At 44.1% G+C, this 22,854-nt stretch overlaps 1 protein-coding gene across 1 annotated transcript in view; it reads left to right on the forward strand.

Annotated features, from left to right (window-relative positions):
* Positions 1-364: 364 nt before the first annotated feature.
* ppfia2 (PTPRF interacting protein alpha 2) overlaps positions 365-22,854 on the forward strand; it is a 572,863-nt gene continuing 550,373 nt past the window's right edge. The window contains exon 1 of the mRNA XM_068051210.1: positions 365-604. Coding sequence (XP_067907311.1) covers positions 365-604 — 240 coding nt within the window. The remainder of the gene's footprint in view (positions 605-22,854) is intronic.

Here is a 22,854-nt window from a genome sequence, read left to right on the forward strand (position 1 = left end):
CGTTAACGGCAGCGCCGCTTCGGTTTGGTTTTGAAACATTTAAATGAGAAGATGTGAGCGGCGAAATGCACAGGAGTGGAGCGGCGGCGGGGCTGCTGCGGTTGGCATTGTTCATCTCCGAAGAGAGAGTTCTTTTTAAAAAAAAAGATTTAAACAAATAATTTTTTAAAAGGGGATGGAGCAGGGTGGTGTTAACATGCCACTCGGACGGAGAGGAGGAATGGCGAGCTGAACTATATCCCCTTTGATGTCTGTGTGCGTGTGTGGCCCCCAGATTGGATTGGATTTGATTTGATTCTGTTTGTTTTCGGCTGGAAGCGTTTAGCCCGGCTGCCAGCCTGAGAGGCTCGGACTCGGCAGGACCATGATGTGTGAGGTGATGCCCACTATCAGCGAGGACACCCTCAGCCAGAGGGGCTCGCAGAGCAGCTCGGAGGACTCCAATTTCGAGCAGCTGATGGTCAACATGCTGGATGAACGGGACCGGCTGCTCGACACTCTCCGGGAGACCCAGGAGAGCTTGGCGCTGGCACAAGGCAAACTCCAGGATGTCATCTACGACAGGGACTCTCTGCAGCGCCAGCTTAACTCTGCACTGCCCCAGGTAGGCACCTCCGACATCTGAAACCAATGCTAAAACCTAACTGCAATATGCATTATTACAACTGTAGAGCCATCCTTCTACTTCTCGATTTTTTTGTTCACGAAAAGATTTAATTTTACTTTCACGACTTTTACTACCAGGGACATCCAGATGTTTGCATTTGGTTTTCTGAAGTGGGTGCATGCTGTAGCCTATTAACGTGTGCACTTCGCTGCTGTTCAGTATCGATTGAATTTATCAATGCCGTACAGTTTGGCAGGTATATCGCACTACGTGCAGTGGTTTAAAGCGGGAAATTGGGGAACGAAAGATGACCAATATATAAATTTTAAATTACAATTTTGTTAGGAATATATAATCTAGTTTACAATATGGTTCACTGATTATTTTTCGCAATCAAACTAAATGTTTGCTATTTTCTCAAAACAAATTATACTAATCCAATATTTACTAAATTAATAATACACAATTTGACAAATAATTTAAGTTGTTTACTGATAGATTGTGTTTAATAAATGTGGAATTATTCTCAAAGTCCAGAATTTATATTCGTGGAAACCAATTCTTAATAGTATGTATACGTACAAACTACTAGATTGTTCGAAATGTTAAGTTAAACAATGACCAAGATTTCATTTTTAATGATAGACTAGTAAATATTAGACTAAGGAGATGTCCCAATAATTTTGTAGAATTCTCATGCGATTGTTCTCTGGTGCAAAAGTAATATGCATATAGACAACAACACTGAAAAATGTATTATACCTGTGATTTTGAGGCTCATTGTAACTAAATTCTTGTGAAATGTGAAGATATATAAACAGCAGAAACATATTTGAAAGGGGGATGGTCAAAGTAAAATCAATGTTTACATGCTGAATAACTTAAAGCATTGATATAGATGTTTCATGTAATCAGTGTCTTATTTTGAGGTGCCTAAAGTATTTAGAAAAGGAACCAAATCATGAATGTTTTATTAAAGTAAAGAACTTAATAGCAAGCTATGTTAGTGTCCAGAGTGTATATCTAACTAGTATGAGTCTTTTTGAAAAATAAATTGATAGAAAAAATGTACGACAGCAATTTAGATTTGGAAAGAGTTGTATTTGAAATTATTGAGATGCATTATAAAATGATTTCAAAAATGCATAATTTTATTCAGTTTTTATCCATGGACTTCAACCAGTGCTAATATATTGAAACTGCATTGCATAAAATAAGGATTGTGTGTACCATGATTGTCTTTCAGTATAGTATGACTTTTATGAGCAATATTTCCATATACCACATTTCTTTCTATATCCTTCAACTTGCATTTTTTAAAATTTAATATGTATTTAGTGAGTCATATGTTCATTTTTTTAAACTGTGGTATGGATTGTTTATTTTCATACTGATTGCCATGTCAATTATGATGAAGAATGTTGATGGCATATTTGAGCTTTCCCATTATATATGTGTGCCGAAGTGGTTATCAAGGCTGATACATGTGCAGAAACCTTCTGTATTTGTGGCATCGGTAATATTCACTGGCAGGTTGGACATCCTCTCTTTATATTATGCAGTTGTGTGTCCAGAGGCCTGGACTAATAATCCAGAGAATGGGAGCTTAAATCCCACCATGGCAGTTTGAGAAGTAAAATTCAGCATAAAAAAAGTTGGGAATAAAAAAGCAGTTATCAGTAAAAGTGACCATGAAGCTATTGGATTTTTAGGATAACGCAACTGGTTCATCAATGGGAAGGAAATTTGCTGTCTTCACCTGGTCTGTTCTATCTGTGACTCTAGTTTTTCTAGTTCTACATTAACGTGACTGACACTTGGAAGTAACCCAGCAAGCCACTGAGTTGTATACAGTGGTTGAAGAAGGCAGCATACCACCAACTTCTCAGGCTAACTAGGGACGGGCAATAAATGCCAGCCTTGCCGGTAATGCCCACATCCTGAGAATAAAACTTTAAAAGGTTGCCACCTGCTGGCTTTTGAAGTGTGCAAGCAACTGTATGCCAGCCTGATTGGTCCATGGTGGTGCATTCCCAATCCATAACACAGTTGATCATATTTTATTGAGTGTGTTTTCAAATTGCTTGTGCTGACTTCCTTTCTTAAATTTTTCTTCCTTGAATTTGCTAAAGACCACTGATCCTTATTCATTTTCAACACATGACTGATCCAGGACAACTGTAGCTTTATCAACATCACCTCAGTGTCCATACCAGAAGTTAAATGGATACTTTGTCTTGGCATTTGATGTTTAGGATTGCAAGATTACATTGAGTTAGCATCCATGGAATATGTCAAGTGTTCTTTGAGAAGCTTTCTTTGGTAGATCCATAACTTATAGCCACACAAAAGGGTGGCAATGCCAGCTATGTGACTGAGCAATTTTATCTCCTGTTGGTCTATTAGCCACTTTTTTGAGAAATCCAAGGAATGCACTTGCTTTCTTGATATAGCTGGTAACCGCTTGATCAATAATGTCATTGTTGGAGGTGACCTTGTCCATATCAACAGACATTTAGACCACATTCAGCTTGCTTGCGGGAAATGTGGCAAGTGAACGCTTAAAATCAGGAAAATCGACTTACTGCTCTGCTCTTGTCAGAAACTCACTGACTGTCATTTTAACTCTGGAACTGACTCAGGTAGGAAATGGACCACCAGAAAGGCAGGTGCCGCATTCTTAAATTCGAACTGTGGTCTGGTGACATTAATGGATACCTGGCACTATTTTAACTTTTGAAATATCAGAAGTTCTGCTCAGAGGTAAACTTGCTAAGTAAAAACAAGCGGGATTGGCTTCACAATGTAACTGATATGACTGCAAGCTGAATTAAAAGGACCATTCACCTGGAGGCACTAAAGGTCATTAAGATCGGTGCACCTTTAAGAGTAATGCATTTCCATGGCAATTCTGAGGTTCTGCTTTGCCCCTTTCTGATTTTTTCCCTCTGTCTTTAATAAACACTGTGCTTCTCATGGGTGCTGTTATTGCAATTAATAGTTGGGGAAAAAATGAGCAGCAGCAGCCTAAAGAATCAGGACAAGCAGCAGCTAGGCCTATTAGAAGATAGCTGGAAAGGGGGCTGCTCATAGAGAGCCTTACCCAGCCCACACAATCTATAGATCAAGAGTTACTTTCTTGGATATTTCTGAAGAGTGGTGCAGGAGGAAGCTGTAAGTAACTAGGCAGTCCATTACTGACGTATACAGCTGATTGAAGTGGGACCTGCTTTCTACTAAACCAAGGGGTTATGCTTCACTGTTGGTTGTCAAAGTCACTTTTAGGCTTTTATAGGGGACATAGCCCATATCTTTCAGTCTACAGTGCACAGCTGCATCAAACAATGCCCTCCTTGCCAGAACAAGTCAGTACAGTATCTTTGCAGTGAACAACAACAACCAGGATTAGAGAAATCTGGGATTTGCAACAGCGACTGGCTTCCCTCATGTCCAGGGTATCACAGACTGTATTCATATAGCTATCAAGATACTAGAAGACAAACCAGTAGCTTATATCAATGGGAAGGATTACTCCATCAATGCCTGATAAGTGAGTAATCACCACAGAAGGATAATGCAAATGAGTGCGAGTTTTGCTGGTTGCTGCTATATACTTTCATTCTGCGATGCTGATGCAACCCCCCACTTTTCCACCCACCCAGGAACATCAGAGCATGACTACTAGGGGGCAATGAATATCCTCTGCACACATTGCTGATGACGGCCATCATAACCCCACTATCCCTGACCAACACAGGTACAGTGAGCACGATGGGATCCCCAGGGACATCATAAAGCCTAGAAGAATTGCATGAAGGTGAGAAAGAACCAGAAGAAGAAGGCTAGCAAAACACATTGCAGCTAGACTGGATAGGTAGATAGTGCAGTGCTTTCAATGACCTGTCCAATCTCTAAAACTCAGAAAGAGACTCTTGGTATTAACAGTTCATGTGACACCTTCACCATGACCTTGATCCTGCTTTAATGAACATTGAGACCATTTAGCCAACCCCTATGTCAATAAGCCTCTGAGAGTTCAGCAGCAGCCTGCAGCACCTTGGCTGCTATTGGGGCAGTCTAGCCGAGATGGCTTTCTTGCACTGTGGTTTGTATTGGCTGAGGGGTTAGCAAGGAAGCAGACGTGTTGACACCCTGAAACGGGGCAATATGCACCACACCTGCTGCCCCACTGTCAATCCTATGGGGCTGAGGCTCAGCAATTTCACTGATCTGTGGGAGAATAGACTATGGAACATAGAAACACGTCAGCCATTTAGCCCCTGGAGCTTGTTGTACTGTCTGCCCATGAGATTCAAATGAGGTCAAAGTGTTAAATTAACCCAGGCCTAATTTCAGGGGCAGTGGGTGAGTTTTGAACTCAGCCTATTACCTACCCACCCAAAATCCACCTGAGATACAGTTGAGGTCATAATTTTGGGTTCCTTGACACTGATTGTTAGCCTGCAGCAATTAATTACCTGTGGTAATTAATCAATAGTGACCTGGATGTTTTCCTTCATGTGTGTTTTGAGGGTGTAGCGTCATAAATTTGGGACCTAAGAATGCACATATATTAGATTTTATTGCACTCTGTTGTAGAGAAAAATAGTGAAAGAAGGCATAATCAAATAATATAGGTTCTAATAGGGAATTACATGAACTGAAAATTAACTGACGTTTATGAATTGTTTTTATTTGCTCTATATTCAGTCTTGGTGCTTTTTGAAAAAGTTAACTAGTTTGCTAATTCTGTTTTATTGAATACTGTATTTACTGTTTTGATGTTTATTAAAATATATACTTCAATAAAACAGCTAGAATTGTACAATGAATATCTTCCGCAGTTTTATTGTTATTGCACTTTTCACTAAGACAGTTCCTATTTTAGTAACATGGTCTAATAATGTTGTATTTCTTTTCAATGAATCTTGCATTAAATTAAATTGACATAGCAGAAATAAACTAGTTATGATATTTCTTATATTGTATCCATTGGGTTTATTAAAAATAAATAGCCAAAACCAAAAATTAATCTGTGATGAACAAATTTGAATTCATTAACCTGACCAGCCACCTTGTAAGTTTAAAGCAAATGCATTTTGTACAGAGGTTGAGTACAATGTATCACCTTTGCATAAATACCTATCTCTCAAAAATGTCCTTAATTTAGACACAAAATGATTTCAGCTGGAAAATGCATGAAAAAGTCTATCATAACTAAGTAAGTAGCCAATATCATCAACTTTGTCAAGCACCATTCACTCATTAATGAAGTAACAATAATTAATCTGACATTTTAGTGTAGTATTGATTGAGTACTGCACTGTCAGAGGTGTCATCAGGTGGATGTAAAAACTCCTATGACACTATTTGGAGATGAGAATACGGGTTCTTCAGGTATTCTGTACAATACTTCTCTCTTAATCAACAATACTAAAATAGATTGTATGATCATGTGCCTCATTGTTGTTTGTGGGACCATGTTTTGTAAAAATTGGCTGCTGCATATCCTACATGACACCAGTGACTACACTTCAAAAAGTACTTCACTGCCTGAGAAGGACATCCTGAAGTCATGAAAGGCATTATATAAGTGCAAGTTCTTTCTTAGTAATGTTTATTGTGTTTTGAATTGAAGATAAACAGGACAATTGAAAAATGAGAGTGCTAGAGACTTTGTTGATTGTTGGAGCTGCCTGCCGTCAGTTAAGTACATATCAGAGATAAATCAGTACCCTTCTATGTTGCACATCACTTGCAAGAAGCTTTGAGGGAAGCAAAAGCACAGAATCTACTCTGGGTGGGGGATTGCAATGTTCACCACATGAGGAGTTTGGTAGTACCACCACTGACTGAGCAGGATGTAGCTGCCAGACTGGGGCTGCATTAGTTGGTGAGGGAACCAACACGGGGAAGTAATCTACTTGACTTCATCCTCCACAGACATGTTGCATATATGTCAGTCCCCGATAACATTGGTAGAAGTGACCACCACTTTGCTTATGAAGATAAATGCCTCAATATTTATGGGGAGGTGGAAAGGGACAATTTTGCATTCAGGAAACCAGGAAGAATGTGTTTCACTAAGAGGCAGGGAAAGGTGGAGAGGGGAGAAAACAAAAGGGAAGGTCTGTAATGGGGCAGAAGGCAGGAGAAATTAAATGACAAATGGTGCAAGACAAAAGGAGGTGATAATTGGGCAAGTAAAGAAACAAAAGATGGGTCGAGAGGTGGTTTAAATGGAAATAGCAGAATCATCACCAATTGCTGCTGTCTGAAAGAATTGGGGCAAAGGTTATGAACTGAAATTGTTGAACTCAGTGTTGAGTCCAGAAGGCTATAAAGTGCCTAATCAAAAGATGAGAATCAGTTCCTTGAGCTTATATTGGGCTTCATTAGAACAGAGTAGGAGGTCAAGGACAGAGAGCTCAGAGTGGGAGTGATGAGGTAAATTAAAATCACATGTCACAGGAAGCTCGGGGTCATGCTTGCAGACTGAATGAAGGTGTTCTGCAAAGCGGTCAACCAACCTGTGTTTGGTCTCTCCAATGGAGAGGAGACTACTTCATGAGCAGCAAATACAGTATACTGAATTGAAAGAAGTACCAGTAAATCGCTGTTTTGCCTGGAAAGGAGTCTTTGGGGCCCTGGTTGCTGAGAAGGGAGGAGGTAAAAAGGCAGGTGTTCATCTCCTGCAATTGTATGGGAAGGTGCCATGAGAAGAGGAAGTGGTGTTGGGGATGATATAGGAATGAACCAAGGTATCATGGAGGGAACAGTTCCTTTGGAATGCTGAAAGGAGGGGAGAGGGGAGGGGAAGATGAAGTGGCATCACGCTGGAGGTGGTGGAAATGGCAGAGGATAATCTGTTGAATGTGGAGGCTGGTGGGGTGGTAGGTGAAGGAAACGGGAATGCTATTGTGCTTATGTGAGGGAGGGGAAGTGGTGGGAGCAGAAGTGCCTGTGCGCCAAACACCTGTCACATCTCTAACTTCTTTCAGTTCTGACAAAAGGTCATCAACCTGAAACATAAACTGTGTTTTTCTGTCCACAAATGCTGCCTGGGCTCCTGAGTATTTCCAGCATTTTCTGTTTTTATTTCAGATTTCCAGAATCTGCAGTATTTGGTTTTTGTAGTATTATTTCCCTCAGTTCCTGCCAAATTGACCAGCAGAACCTGATTAACACTTTTTGCTGCTGTTCTCAGGCCTCTGTGGCTTAGTTGGTAGTACTTTCACCTCTAATGCAGGAAAGTTGTGGGTTTAAGTCCCACTTCAGGATATGAGCACAAAAGGCGAGGATGACACTGCAATGCAGCACTGAGGGAGTGCTACAGTGTTCAAGCTGCTTTCTTTTGGATGAGATGTTAAACCGAGACCCCATCTGCCCTCTCAGGTGGATGTAAAAGATCCCATGACACTATTTTGAAGATGAGTAGGGGAGTTATCCCTCGTGCCCTGGCTAATATTTATCCCTCAATCAACTTCACAAAAACAGATTTTTTGATCATTTTCACATTGCTATTTGTGGGAACTTCCTGTATGAAAATTGTCTGCCGCATTTCCTACATTAACGTTTCCTACATTATAACGGTAACGACACTTCAAAAGTACTTAATTGGCTGTAAAGTCCTTTGGGACATCCTATGGTCGTGAAAGTTGCTATACAAATGCAAACCTTTATTTTCCGTTAGCACCAGCCTGCAGCTAGGGAGTGGAGAGGAGAGAGGGAGGGAAGAACGGATTAGAAAGGTTAGGGTTGGGAGATTGGAGGCTTGGGAGAAGAGGGGAGATCAGAGGCCAAGTGGGGGAGATCGGAGGCTGGAAGGAAGAAAGATCAGAGACTAGAATGGGATGGGTTATTTGGGGGAGATTGAGGCCGAAGAGGGCAGAGTTGAAAAAGGCAGGGGGAATGATGGGAAAGGCCAGGATGGGAGTTAGGAAGGGTTGGGGGGCAGATTGGAAGGGTTGGGTTGGGTTGGGGGAGATTGGAAGGGTCATGGCTGGATGATCAGAAGAGTCGGGGAGAGTGTTAACTGATATTGTGAATGGTTCTGTCTCCTCAGGTACTGTCCCCATCTCCTTCAAATCTGCGTCATCACCCCTCTTCTCAAAAAAACAAACCCTTGACCACATCTCCAACTGTCCTTTCCTCTCCAAAGTCCTTGAAAATGTCATCTCCTCCCGAATCCATGCCCATCCTTTCAATGAGGTTTGCACCCTGCCTCTGTAATGAAATGGCTGTTATCAAAGACACAAATTCTATGTGACTGTGACAAAGCTAAACTATCTCTCCTCATCCTTCTGGACCTGTTGTTGACACGCCTTTCCACTGTCATCCAGCAGGGTGGAACTGTGCTTGCCTGGTTCCATTCTTATCTATCTAATTGTAGCCAGGGAATCACCTGCAACAACTTCTCCTTTTGCTCCTGTACTGTTACGTTTGGTGTCTCCCAAGGTTCTATCTTTCTATTTCTAATCTACATGCTGCCTCTTGGCGACATCATCCAAAAACACAGCGTCAGTTTCCACACATATGCTGGCAACACCTAGCTGTTCCTCACCATCACTTTTCTTGACCCCTCCACTGTCTCTAAATTGTCAGATTGCTTATCTGACATCCAGTACTGGTTGAGCAGAAACTTCCTCCAATTAAATATTGGAAAGATTGAAGCCACAAACTTCTTTCCCTAGCCACTGCCTCCATCTCTTTCCCTGACAACTGTCTGAGGCTGAACCAGATTGTTTGAAATATTAGTGTCATATTTGACATGAGATGAGTTTCCGACTACATATCCATGCCATCACAAAGACTGCCTATGTTCACTTCCATAATATCGTCCTATTTCACCCCTGCCTCGTCTCCTGTACTGTGGAAACTCCTCATCCATACATTTGTTACCTCTGGACTTGACTATTCCAATGCACTTCTGGTTGACCTCCCATGTTTTATCCTTTGTAAACTTGAGGTCATCTAAACTCTGCTGCCCTTGTCCAAACTCAGACCAAGGGCTGGATTTTACCCAAAGGGAATTCACCAGTGACGCAAAAGTCCCTAGGCTTTAATTCCACCCACTTGAAGGAGGAGGTCCCGCCTCAGTGAGCTGCCGGCCAATCAGCGGGCCGGCACCTCTTAGTCCCAGCAGTGCCACCGGGAGCTGGGTCTGCAGCCCAGCTGACGCCATGGAGCCTAGAGAGTGGCTAAGTAGGGGCATGCCTCACCAGGGGGATCGGTCATGCCCTGGTGAGGCTAGGGTGGTCATTTGAGGGGAGGGGGCATCTTGGGTCCTGGGGGTGGGTTGGGAGGCAGGGGCCACCCTCAATCGGGCACCCTGTGCCCGACAGCCATTCCCCGCCCCCCCCACCCTGGGGCACGGAAAGGCCAGCAGCTTTCGCTGGACGGCCTTTCACGCCTCCAGCATGCCTGCTTGCCACGGGTAAAATACCCGTGGAGGTGGGCGAGGGCCCTTAAGTGGCCACTTAACGGCCACTTAAGGGCCTTGATTGGCCTCGGACGGGCGAGCCATTTCCTCCCCCCGCCCGACTGCCGTAAAGTTCACCGGAGGCGGGTAGGCCTCCTGGAGTCTCCCGCTCAATTTTATGCCGCCCCCATGCCATCATCCAACCCGCTGGGGTGGCGGAAAATTCAGCTCCAAGTCTTTTCACCCATCACCCCTGTTCTTGTTGACCTACATTGGCTACGGGTTAAAGAACAAAGAACAAAGAACAAAGAAAATTACAGCACAGGAACAGGCCCTTCGGCCCTCCAAGCCTACGCCGATCCAAATCCTCTATCTAAACCTGTCGCCTATTTTCTAAGGGTCTGTATCTCTTTACTTCCTGCCCATTCATGTAACTGTCTAGATACATCTTAAAAGACGCTATCGTGCCCGCGTCTACCACCTCCGCTGGCAATGCGTTCCAGGCACCCACCACCCTCTGCATAAAGAACTTTCCACGCATATCCCCCCTAAACTTTTCCCCTTTCACTTTGAACTCGTGTCCCCTTGTAATTGAATCCCCCACTCTGGGAAAAAGCTTCTTGCTATCCACCCTGTCTATACCTCTCATGATTTTGTACACCTCAATCAGGTCCCCCCTCAACCTCCGTCTTTCTAATGAAAATAATCCTAATCTACTCAACCTCTCTTCGTAGCTAACGCCCTCCATACCAGGCAACATCCTGGTGAACCTCCTCTGCACCCTCTCCAAAGCATCCACATCCTTTTGATAATGTGGCGACCAGAACTGCACGCAGTATTCGAAATGTGGCCGAACCAAAGTCCTATACAACTGTAACATGACCTGCCAACTCTTGTACTCAATACCCCGTCCGATGAAGGAAAGCATGCCGTATGCCTTCTTGACCATTCTATTGACCTGCGTTGCCACCTTCAGGGAACAATGGACCTGAACACCCAAATTTCTCTGTACATCAATTTTCCCCAGGACTTTTCCATTTACTGTATAGTTCACTCTTGAATTGGATCTTCCAAAATGCATCACCTCGCATTTGCCCTGATTGAACTCCATCTGCCATTTCTCTGCCCAACTCTCCAGTCTATCTATATTCTGCTGTATTCTCTGACAGTCCCCTTCACTATCTGCTACTCCACCAATCTTAGTGTCGTCTGCAAACTTGCTAATCAGACCACCTATACTTTCCTCCAAATCATTTATGTATATCACAAACAGCAGTGGTCCCAGCACGGATCCCTGTGGAACACCACTGGTCACACGTCTCCATTTTGAGAAACTCCCTTCCACTGCTATTCTCTGTCTCCTGTTGCCCAGCCAGTTCTTTATCCATCTAGCTAGTACACCTTGGACCCCATGCGTCTTCACTTTCTCCATCAGCCTACCATGGGGAACCTTATCAAACGCCTTACTGAAGTCCATGTATACGACATCTACAGCCCTTCCCTCATCAATCAACTTTGTCACTTCCTCAAAGAATTCTATTAAGTTGGTAAGACATGACCTTCCCTGCACAAAACCATGTTGCCTATCTCTGATAAGCCCATTTTCTTCCAAATGGGAATAGATCCTATCCCTCAGTATCTTCTCCAGCAGTTTCCCTACCACTGACGTCAGGCTCACCGGTCTATAATTACCTGGATTATCCCTGCTACCCTTCTTAAACAAGGGGACAACATTAGCAATTCTCCAGTCCTCCGGGACCTCAACCGTGTTTAAGGATGTTGCAAAGATATCTGTTAAGGCCCCAGCTATTTCCTCTCTCGCTTCCCACAGTAACGTGGGATAGATCCCATCCGGACCTGGGGATTTGTCCACCTTAATGCCTTTTAGAATACCCAACACTTCCTCCCTCCTTATGCCGACTTGACCGAGAGTAATCAAACATCTGTCCCTAACTTCAACATCCGTCATGTCCCTCTCCTCGGTGAATACCGATGCAAAGTACTCGTTTAGAATCTCACCCATTTTCTCTGACTCCACGCATAACTTTCGTCCTTTGTCCTTGAGTGGGCCAATCCTTTCTCTAGTTACACTCTTGCTCCTGATATATGAATAAAAGGCTTTGGGATTTTCCTTAACCCTGTTTGCTAAAGATATTTCATGACCCCTTTTAGCCCTCTTAATTCCTCGTTTCAGATTGCGCCTACAATCCCGATATTCTTTCAAAGCTTCGTCTTTCTTCAGCCACCTAGACCTTATGTATGCTTCCTTTTTCCTCTTAGCTAGTCTCACAATTTCACCTGTCATCCATGGTTCCCTAATCTTGCCATTTCTACCCCTCATTTTCACAGGAACATGTCTCTCCTGCACGCTAATCAACCTCTCTTTAAAAGCCTCCCACATATCAAATGTGGATTTACCTTCAAACAGCTGCTCCCAATCTACATTCCCCAGCTCCTGCCGAATTTTGGTATAGTTGGCCTTCCCCCAATTTAGCACTCTTCCTTTAGGACCACTCTCGTCTTTGTCCATGAGTATTCTAAAACTTACGGAATTGTGATCACTATTCCCAAAGTAGTCCCCTACTGAAACGTCAACCACCTGGCCCGGCTCATTCCCCAACACCAGGTCCAGTATGGCCCCTTCCCGAGTTGGACTATTTACATACTGCTCTAGAAAACCCTCCTGGATGCTCCTTACAAATTCTGCTCCATCTAGACCTCTAACACTAAGTGAATCCCAGTCAATGTTGGGAAAATTAAAATCTCCTATCACCACCACCCTGTTGCTCCTACATCTTTCCATAATCTGTTTACATATTTGTACCTCTATCTCACGCTCGCTGTTGGGAGGCCTGTAGTACAGCCCCAACATTGTTACCGCACCCTTCCTATTTCTGAGTTCTGCCCATATTGCCTCACAGCTCGAGTCCTCCATAGTGCCTTCCTTCAGCACAGCTGTGATATCCTCTTTGACCAGTAATGCAACTCCTCCAACCCTTTTACCTTCCTCTCTATCCCGCCTGAAGCATCGGTATCCTGGGATATTTAGTTGCCAATCATGCCCTTCCCTTAACCAAGTCTCAGTAATAGCAATAACATCATACTCCCAGGTACTAATCCAAGCCCTAAGTTCATCTGCCTTACCTACTACACTTCTTGCATTAAAACAAATACACCTCAGACCACCAGTCCCTTTGCTTTCATCATCTGCTCCTTGCCTACTCTTTCCCTTAGTCACGCTGACTTCATTATCTAGTTCCTTACAGGCTTTAGTTCCTACCTCCTTACTCTCCACTGACCTCATTTGGTTCCCATCCCCCTGCCACATTAGTTTAAACCCTCCCCAACAGCGTTAGCAAAAGCACCCCCAAGGACATTGGTTCCAGTCCGGCCCAGGTGTAGACCGTCCAATTTGTAATAGTCCCACCTCCCCCAGAACCGGTCCCAATGTCCCAAAAATCTGAACCCCTCCCTCCTGCACCATCTCTCAAGCCACGCATTCATCCTGACTATTCTTTCATTTCTGCTCTGACTATCACGTGGCACTGGTAGCAATCCTGAGATTACTACCTCTGAGGTCCTACTTTTTAACTTGGCTCCTAACTCCCTAAATTCTGCTTGTAGGACCTCATCCCGTTTTTTACCTATATCATTGGTGCCTCTGTGCACAATGACAACTGGCTGTTCACCCTCCCCCTTCAGAATGTTCTGCAGCCGATCTGAGACATCCCTGACCCGTGCACCTGGGAGGCAACATACCATTCGGGAGTCTCGTTTTCGACCACAGAACTGCCTATCTACTCCCCTTACAATCGAATCCCCTACGACTATAGCCCTTCCACTCTTTTTCCTGCCCTTCTGAACAGCAGAGCCAGCCACAGTGCCATGAACCTGGCTACTGCTGCCTTCCCCTGGTGAGCCATCTCCCTTAACAGTATCCAAAACGGTATACCTGTTGTGGAGGGAGATGACCGCAGGGGACACCTGCGCTGCCTTCCTGCTCTTTCTCTGCCTTTTGGTCACCCATTCCCTTTCTCCCTCAGCAATCCTAATCTGCGGTGTGACCAATTCGCTAAACGTACTATCCACTACCTCCTCAGCATCGCAGATGCTCCAAAGTGAGTCCATCCGCAGCTCCAGAGCCGTCATGCGGTCTAACAAGAGCTGCAGCTGGACACACTTCCTGCACGTGAAGGAGTCAGGGACATCAGCCATGTCCCTGAGCTCCTACATTGAGCAAGAGGAGCATGTCACGGGTCTGAGATCTCCTGCCATTTTTAATCTTAAGCTTAAACTTAGTTAAATGAAAAAGGAACGAAAAGTTTTTAACCAATCACAAGATAAAAAAAAAGAGAAATAGAAAAAGCCTTACCTTATCTACACACCACCGAGTCCTTTTTTTTTGGTTAGAGGAGGAGGGCGGGTGGGAGACACTACAGGTGTAGTGTCTCGGGTTCAGAAACGGCCCAAATATATAGGGTTTTACTTACCCAGCAGCCCCCTGGTCTCCGCCGAAAACAAAAAGAAATTAAGTTTACTTTAAACTGACCTTCCCAGCTGCTCACTCGCTCACGCACTCTGCTCCTGAAAAAGCTGCTGCAATGAAAAAGCAATGTCTTGATTTTAAAATTTTCATCCTCATTTTCAATTCCCTCTGCAGCCTCACCCTTCTCTATCCCTGTAATCTCCTCCAGCCGCACAACCCTTCAGGACTAATTCAAGCCTCCAGAGCATCCCTTATTTTAATCGATACACTTTTGGTGGCTGTGTCTTCAACTGACATGGCATTATACTCTGGAAATTCCTCCCTAAATCTCTCCGCCTCACTACCTTCCTTTCCTCTTTTAAGACACTTCTTAAAACTTACCTCTTTGTTCAAGCTTTTGGTTATTTGCCCTAATATGAACTTATGTAAGTTGGTGTCAAATTTTGTTCTGTAATGCCTCTGTGAAGCACCTTGCCATTTTATTATGTTAATAACACTGTATAAATATGAGATTGGAAGAGTTGGTAGCAGATAGGAGGCCACAGCCCGGGACAGCAGAGAGTGGAGGGAGGGATGGGAAAGACAGAGGGTGGGAACGGGCGAGATCAGAAAGGTCAGTTTGATGGGAGATTGTGACTCTGTGGGGTGGTCAGGGGGATTTGGATGCACACATGTAGGGGTCAGCTGATCACAGGAGCCAGGGTTGGGGGTGTGTGTTCAGCTGATCACGGGAGTAGTTTACAGGTAAGTTACATTCCTGCTCTTGCTGGCCCACCAGCAGTGCTGGTAAGATCCATACCTCTGGATCCAGCATAGTCCTCATCACCCTTTCGCTGCTGGATTTCCTAAGGCCTGGGAAACCCAGCTTGCTTGTGTAAAATTTAAAATGGAGGCACAATCTGAGGCATGCAGCCTTATTAAAATATTTAAATGAGTGATCCACCTCCTGGGAATGTATTGGTTACCTGGCCCTGTCCTACCTTCATTAAAATCAGAAGTGGGTGGGTTTGAGTGGGTTGGGTTTGAGTTCAAGATTTTTAATATCCCACCTGTTTTGTGGGATTAAAATTCCCCAAAGTCTCATCTCCACAGTGAACACATCCTCCCATTGAAGTGTGGCACTGCCATGATGATAAATGGGATGGATTGTAGATAGACCTCGTAGTCCAAAACTAGTCATAAGTTGCTTTGGAACATCAGTAGCAGCTGAATTAGATCATCATGGCCTGGCTCATCCTTCACTCCAACCCTGGTACACTGTAGAGTCTAAATGATGCCAGGAGCAATATCAGCTATACCTCAGAGCTCCAAGCCTGATGAAGCTACTACACAGGGCTATCTGTGTGCTAAATGCCAAAAGCAGCAGGCTATACATAAGGCTGTGTGATCTCACAATCAACAGATCAAACCACAGCTCAGTAATCCTACCACATCAGTTAAGAATGGTGGTGAACAACAGGCAGCAATATTAACAACTTGCACTTATATAGCACCTTTAATATAGTAAAATGCTCCAAGGCTCTTCACAGGTAATCAGACAAAAATTGACACGATCAATGAAAGAAACATTAGGACTTATGACTAAACGCTTGGTCAAAGAGACAGATTTTCTGCAGTGTCTTAAAGGAGGAGGGTGGAGGGGGGTGGGGGGGGGGGGGGGGGAAGTAGAGAGGCAAAGAGGTTTGGGTAGAGAATTCCAGAGCTCATGGCCTAGATGGCTGAAGGCATAGCCATCAATGGTGAGGAGAAGGAATAGGGGGGATACAGAAGATGATTGGAGGAACACAGAGTTCTTGAGGTGTTGTAGGGCTAGAGGAAGTTACAGAGATAGGGAGGACTGAGGCCATGGAAGGGTTTGAACACAAGTATGAGAATCTTAAAATTGAAGCGTTGGTGGACAGGAGCCAGTGTCGGTCAGCTAGCAAAGGATTGATGGGTGAACAAGATATGATGCAAGTTTGGATAACGGCAGCAGAGTTTTTGATGAGCTCAAGATTATGGAGGATGTAACATGGCCACCCAGAAAACATTGGAATAGTTCAGTATGAAAGTAACTAAAGCATAGATGAGGGTTTCAGCAGCAGATAGCTTAGGGATTAGCAGCAAAATAAAGCTGAGAAACCAGCAGTGCACTGATATACATTCAGAAGCTCAGCAGGTAACAGCAGCAGGTGGGAATGGGCTATAGGAAAGAAAAAGTTACCTTAAAACTGGAAGTGACTGAATAGGAAAGTAGAACTACAGCAGTTGAATCCTGATGTCATACAGTAGAGCAGCGTGGTCCTGGTGGTAATGAAATCCAGGAGTTGGAAAGCTGAATTTTGTTGGATTTCCAGCACTTAAAAGGAGCACAGTGAAAACAAAGAAAAAGCAGGATCAGGGGATGGTCAACTGAGTCTGCACAGGTAAGATTAAATTTAGAGTCATAGAGTTATACAGCACAGAAACAGGCCCTTCGGCCCAATGCGTCTGCGCCGATCATCAAGCACCATCCATTCTCATCCCATTTTCCTGCACTTGGCCCGTAGCCTTGTATGCTATGGCATTTCAAGTGATCATCTAAATACTTCTAGCTTGAACTTACAGTTTGGAATAAAATGCAACAACTATCTGGAACTTAAACAGAGTAGAGTGGAGATTGGGGAAGTAAGAGCAAAGGTTGGTAACAGATGAGCAAGTATACACTTGTAGAACAAAGAAGCTCAGTAAGGAGCTGCCAGCTGAAAAACTGTCTTATTCATCTCCTCACTAAAGTACTTATATGACCTGTGTTGCCCATAAGTTAAAGGGGGAGAGGTGTAATTACCAAATGTGGTCCGTCTTCCTTAAATTCTGCCTGACTCTCTTTGTTCCATCTTGTGCTGCTGTGCTTCCTTCTCCATGATAATGGCAAAGAAGTGTATCCCCAAAGGGAATGCTATACATGCTCCTTAGAAGGCTTCATTGTTGTTGGCGGGAGGATAAAAAGTCCCAGTGATCTCACATTCTGAGAAACACTGAGATGTCAGGTGTGCATTGGCACGATGCCAAAAGAATTGGTGTAAAAAGTTGTAGATATAGAAATAACTATTATAACTTGGCACACTGTTCATTTGGTCTTACAAACTCTTCACTTCCACCTGTCTCAGCTGATCTTGGCAACTGTTGCACCTTATAACTCTCAGTTTAACTTACGCAGAGTGTATTGTGAGTATAAACATTGAAAACTCGGATCTGTACTCTCACCGTCCATTATTATATTATATGTAAATGAGCTCAGTTGGGATTCAGTAGTTGGATCATGGGAAGGGCCAGAAAGTGTGAGTGAACTCTGGTGGATCCATTTTGTGTCATAAAATCAGTGGAAATGGTTTACATCTCATTTTTCTGCCTAAGAAGTTATTTATCCAGTTATTCACTAAAAATATGTTGAAAATGGTGTGGACAACGAAGACCATTTTCTTTCTCTCAATTTAAAATCCTTTTTGAAGTTTATAGAACAAAACAAAACAAAAGCTAAAATGAGTGTGTAATCAACAGTCTATCTATTTTACACACACACACACACACACACACCTTCCCGTTTACACATGTTCCTCGATTTTATTTTTCATTGTCTTCAGTGGAAAATAAAATTGGGTGAGGTGTAAAATAGATGGCTGATCCAATCTTTTTCCGATCGAGTGGGTTAGGTTAAAATTACCCCTACAGTTTCTGTTCACGGAAAAAGTGTTCCAAGATGGCTCCTAGATGGTCAGCTCCCTAGGGAAGTCCTTACTGAGCAGCTCTATTCTTAGCCATCTACTGCCATCCTTAGCCCTTTCTTGTCCAATCTCATCTCTTGCGGTGTTTAAGTTCCCCTGATTCTAATAGTGGGTGTATTTTAGCCTAACTACAAATTAACTGCTAGTTTAAACTGCGATTGCTCATCCACCAATCATGCCCATCCCCACGAGGATGGTCTGAGAGCTCTTCGCTTCTTCCTTGAACAAAGGCCCAACCAGTCCCCATCCACCACCACCCTCCTCTGCCTGGCTGAACGTGTTCTCACATTGAACAACTTCTCCTTCAACTCCACTCACTTCCTTCAAATAAAAGGTGTTGCTATGGGTACCTGCATGGGTTCTAGTTATGCCTGTCGTTTGTGTGGTATGTTGAACATTCCTTGTTCCAGTCCTGCTCAGGCCCCCTCCCCCAACTCTTTTTCCAGTACATTGATGACTGTATTGGTGCCATTTCCTGCTCTCGCCCTGAACTGGAAAACTTCATCAACTTTGCTTCCAATTTCCACCCTTCTCTCACCTTTACATGGTCCATCTCTGATACTTCCATTCCCTTCCTTGACTTCTCTGTCTCCATCTCTGGCGATAGACTATCTACTAATATTCATTATAAGCCCACCAACTGACACAGCTACCTTGACTACACTTCCTCACACACTGCTTCCTGTAAGGACTCCATTCCATTCTCTTAGTTTCTCCTTCCCTGATGCATCTGTTCTGATGATGCAACCTTCCACAACAGCACTTCCGATATGTCTTCCTTTTTCCTCAACCAAGGATTCCCCCCCCACTGTGGTTGATAGGGCCCTAACCGTGTCTGGCCCATTTCCCGTACCTCTGCCCTCACCCCTTCCCCTCCCTCCCAGAATCGCGACAGGGTTCCCCTTGTCCTCACTTTACACCCCACCAGCCTCCAGATGCAAAGGATTATCCTCCGCCACTTTTGCCACATCCAGCGTGATGCCACGACCAAACGCATCCTCGCCTCCCTTCCCGTGTCAGCATTCTGAAGGGATCGTTCCCTCCGCGACACCCTCGTCTACTCCTCCATTATCCCCACCACCTCATCCCCTTCCCACAGCACCTTCCCCTGCAATCACAGGAGGTTTCATACCTGCCCATTTACTTCCTCTCTCCTCACTATCCAAGGCCCCAAACACTCCTTTCAGGTGAGCAGCGATTTACTTGTACTTCTTTCAATTTAGTGTACTGTATTCGCTGCTCACAGTGGTCTCCTCTACATTGGGGAGACAAAGAACAAAGAACAGTGCAGCACAGGAACAGGCCATTCAGCCCTCCAAGCCTGCGCCGATCTTGATGCCTGTTTAAACTAAAACCTTCTGCACTTCATGGGTCCGTATCCCTCTATTGACATCCTATTCATGTATTTGTCAAGATGCCTCTTAAACGTCGCTATCATACCTGCTTCTACCACCTCCCAGCAGCAAGTTCCAGGCACTCACCACCCTCTGTGTAAAAAACTTGTCTCGCACATCCTCTCTAAACCTTGCCCCTTGCACCTTAAACCTATGTCCCCTAGTAACTGACTCTTCCACCCTGGGAAAAAGCTTCTGACTATCCACTCTGTCCATGCCACTCATAACTTTGTAAACCTCTATCATGTTGCCCCTCCACCTCTGTCATTCCAGTGAAAACAATCCGAGTTTATCCAAACTCTCCTCATAGCTAATACCCTCCAGACCAGGCAACATCCTGGTAAACCTCTTCTGTACCCTCTCCAAAGCCTCCACATCCTTCTGGTAGTATGGCGACCAGAATTGCATGCAATATTCCAGGTGTGGCCGAACTAAAGTTCTGTACAGCTGCAGCATGACTTGCCAATTTTTATACCCTATGCCCCAACCAATGAAGGCAAGCATGCCATATGCCCTCTTGACTACCTTATCCACCTGCGTTGCCACTTTCAGTGACCTGTGGACCTGTACGCCCAGAGCTCTCTGACTGTCAATACTCCCATGGGTTCTGCCATTTACTGTATACTTCCCACCTGCATTAGACTTTCCAAAATGCATTACCTCACATTTGTCCGGATTAAATTCCATCTGCCATTTCTCTGCCCAAGTCTCCAACTGATCTATATCCTGCTGTATCCTCTGACAATCCTCATCACTATCCGCAACTCCACCAACTTCTGTGTCATCCGTAAACGTACTAATCAGACCAGCTACATTTTCCTCCAAATCATTTATATATACTACAAACAGCAAAGGTCCCAGCACTGATCCCTGCGGAACACCACTAGTCACAGCCCTCCATTCAGAAAAGCCCCCTTCCACTGCTACCCTCTGTCTTCTATGACTGAGCCAGTTCTGTATCCATCTTGCCAGCTCACCTCTGATCCCATGTGACTTCACCTTTTGTACCAGTCTGTCATGAGGGACCTTGTCAAAGGCTTTACTGAAGTCCATGTAGATAACATCCACTGCTCTTCCTTCATCAATCATCTTCGTCCCGAAGAATCCTCTCCAATAATTTCCCTACCACTGATGTAAGGCTCACTGGCCTATAATTTCCTGGATTACCCTTGCTACCCTTCTTAAACAAAGGAACAACATTGGCTATTCTCCAGTCCTCTGGGACCTCACCTGTAGTCAATGAGGATATAAAGATTTCTGTCAAGGTCCCAGCAATTTCCTCCCTTGCCTCCCTCAGTATTCTGGGGTAGATCCCATCGGGCCCTGCGGACCTATCTACCTTAATGCTTTTCAAGACGCCCAACACCTCCTCCTTTTTGATATCGACATGACCCAGACTATCTACACTCCCTTCCCTAGACCCATCATCCACCAAGTCCTTCTCTTTGGTGAATACTGATGCAAAGTACTCATTTAGTACCTCGCCCATTTCCTCTGGCTCCACGCATAGATTCCCTCCTCTGACCTTGAGTGGGCCAACCCTTTCCCTAGCTACCCTCTTGCTCTTTATATACATATAAAAAGCCTTGGGATTCTCCTTAATCCTGTTTGCCAATGACTTTTCATGACCCCTTTTAGCCCTCCTGACTCCTTGCTTAAGTTCTTTCCTACTTTCTTTATATTCCTCAAGGGCTTCGTCTGTTCCCAGCCTTCTAGCCCTTATGAATGCTTCCTTTTTCTTTTTGACTAGGCTCACAATATCCCTCGTTATCCAAGGTTCCCGAAACTTGCCAAACTTATCCTTCTTCCTCACAGGAACATGCCAGTCCTGGATTCTAATCAACTGACGTTTGAAAGACTCCCACATGCAGATTGGGTGACCGCTTTGCGGAACACCTCCGCTCAGTACGTAAGCATGACCCCGAGCTTCCGGTTGCTGGCCATTTCAACACCCACCCCTGCTCTCATGCTCATATCTCTGTGCTGGGATTGCTGCAGTGTTCCAGCGAACTTCAACGCAAGCTCGAGGAACAGCATCTCATTTCCCGATTAGTCACGCTACAGCCTGCCGGACTGAACATTGAATTCAATAATTTCAGAGCATGATGGGCCCCCCTTTTTATGTTTAGTTATTTTTTCTATTTTTCTTTTTTCTTTTTTATTTGGTTATTTTATTTTAGTATTTTAAGTTTGGTTAGTTTGTTTCTACTGTGCCTACCCACTGTTTCTGTTTTTAAAATTTTTTTTTAATGTTTGTGTTTGGAGTGCTTGGTGCTTTACAGTCAATTCACACCCTCTCTGTACTAACGCTTTGTCTTTCAGCACACCATTAACATACCGTTTGCCCTTGTTCCATGACCTTCTGGTCAGTTATTCTCTGTGACCTTGTCCTATCAACACCTCTTTTGTTATCTTTTACCCCTCACTCTACTTTACTTACTTAAAACCTTTTACATTTCTAATATTTGTCAGTTCTGAAGAAGGGTCACTGACCTGAAATGTTAACTCTGCTTCTCTCTCCACTGATGCTGCCAGACCTGCTGAGTATTTCCAGCATTTCTTGTTTTTATTTCAGATTTCCAGCATCTGCAGTATTTTGCTTTTATTATCCTTGAATGTGTTGTTGCCTCTCAAATCCATGCCCATCTTTGCTGGAATGCCTTGTTTGAATCCCCTCCCATCCCCCCAAAAGGGTTGTTATCAAAGTCACAAATGACATAAAAATATAATAAACATATTAAAAAAGGACAAAACTAAAGGCTCTGTACCTGAATGCACATAGTATTCAAAACAAAACAGATGAACTGATAGAACATAAGAAATAGGATCAGGAGTGCGTCATTCAGCCCCTGAAGCCCGCCCCACCTTTCAATAAGATGATGGCTGATCTGCCCCAGACCTCAACTCCTCTTTCGTGCCAGCTCCTCAAAGCCCTCAACTTCCCAATATTTCAAAAATCTATCTACCTCTTTAAATACTTCCAGTGATCCAGCCTCCACAACTCTCTGGGGTAGAGAATTCCAGACATTCACTACCCTCTGAGAGAAGAAATTCCTTTGCATCTCAGTTTTAAATGAGTGTCCCCTTATTCTGTAACTATGTCCCCAATTCGAGATTCCCCCACTGGTGGAAACATCTTCGCAACATCTACTCTGTCAAGCCCTCTCAGAATCTTGTAGATTTCAATAAGATCAATCCTCATT

This window comes from Heterodontus francisci, chromosome 18 (genome assembly GCF_036365525.1).
Source record: "Heterodontus francisci isolate sHetFra1 chromosome 18, sHetFra1.hap1, whole genome shotgun sequence".
In the NCBI taxonomy this organism is placed as follows: Eukaryota; Metazoa; Chordata; class Chondrichthyes; order Heterodontiformes; family Heterodontidae; genus Heterodontus; species Heterodontus francisci.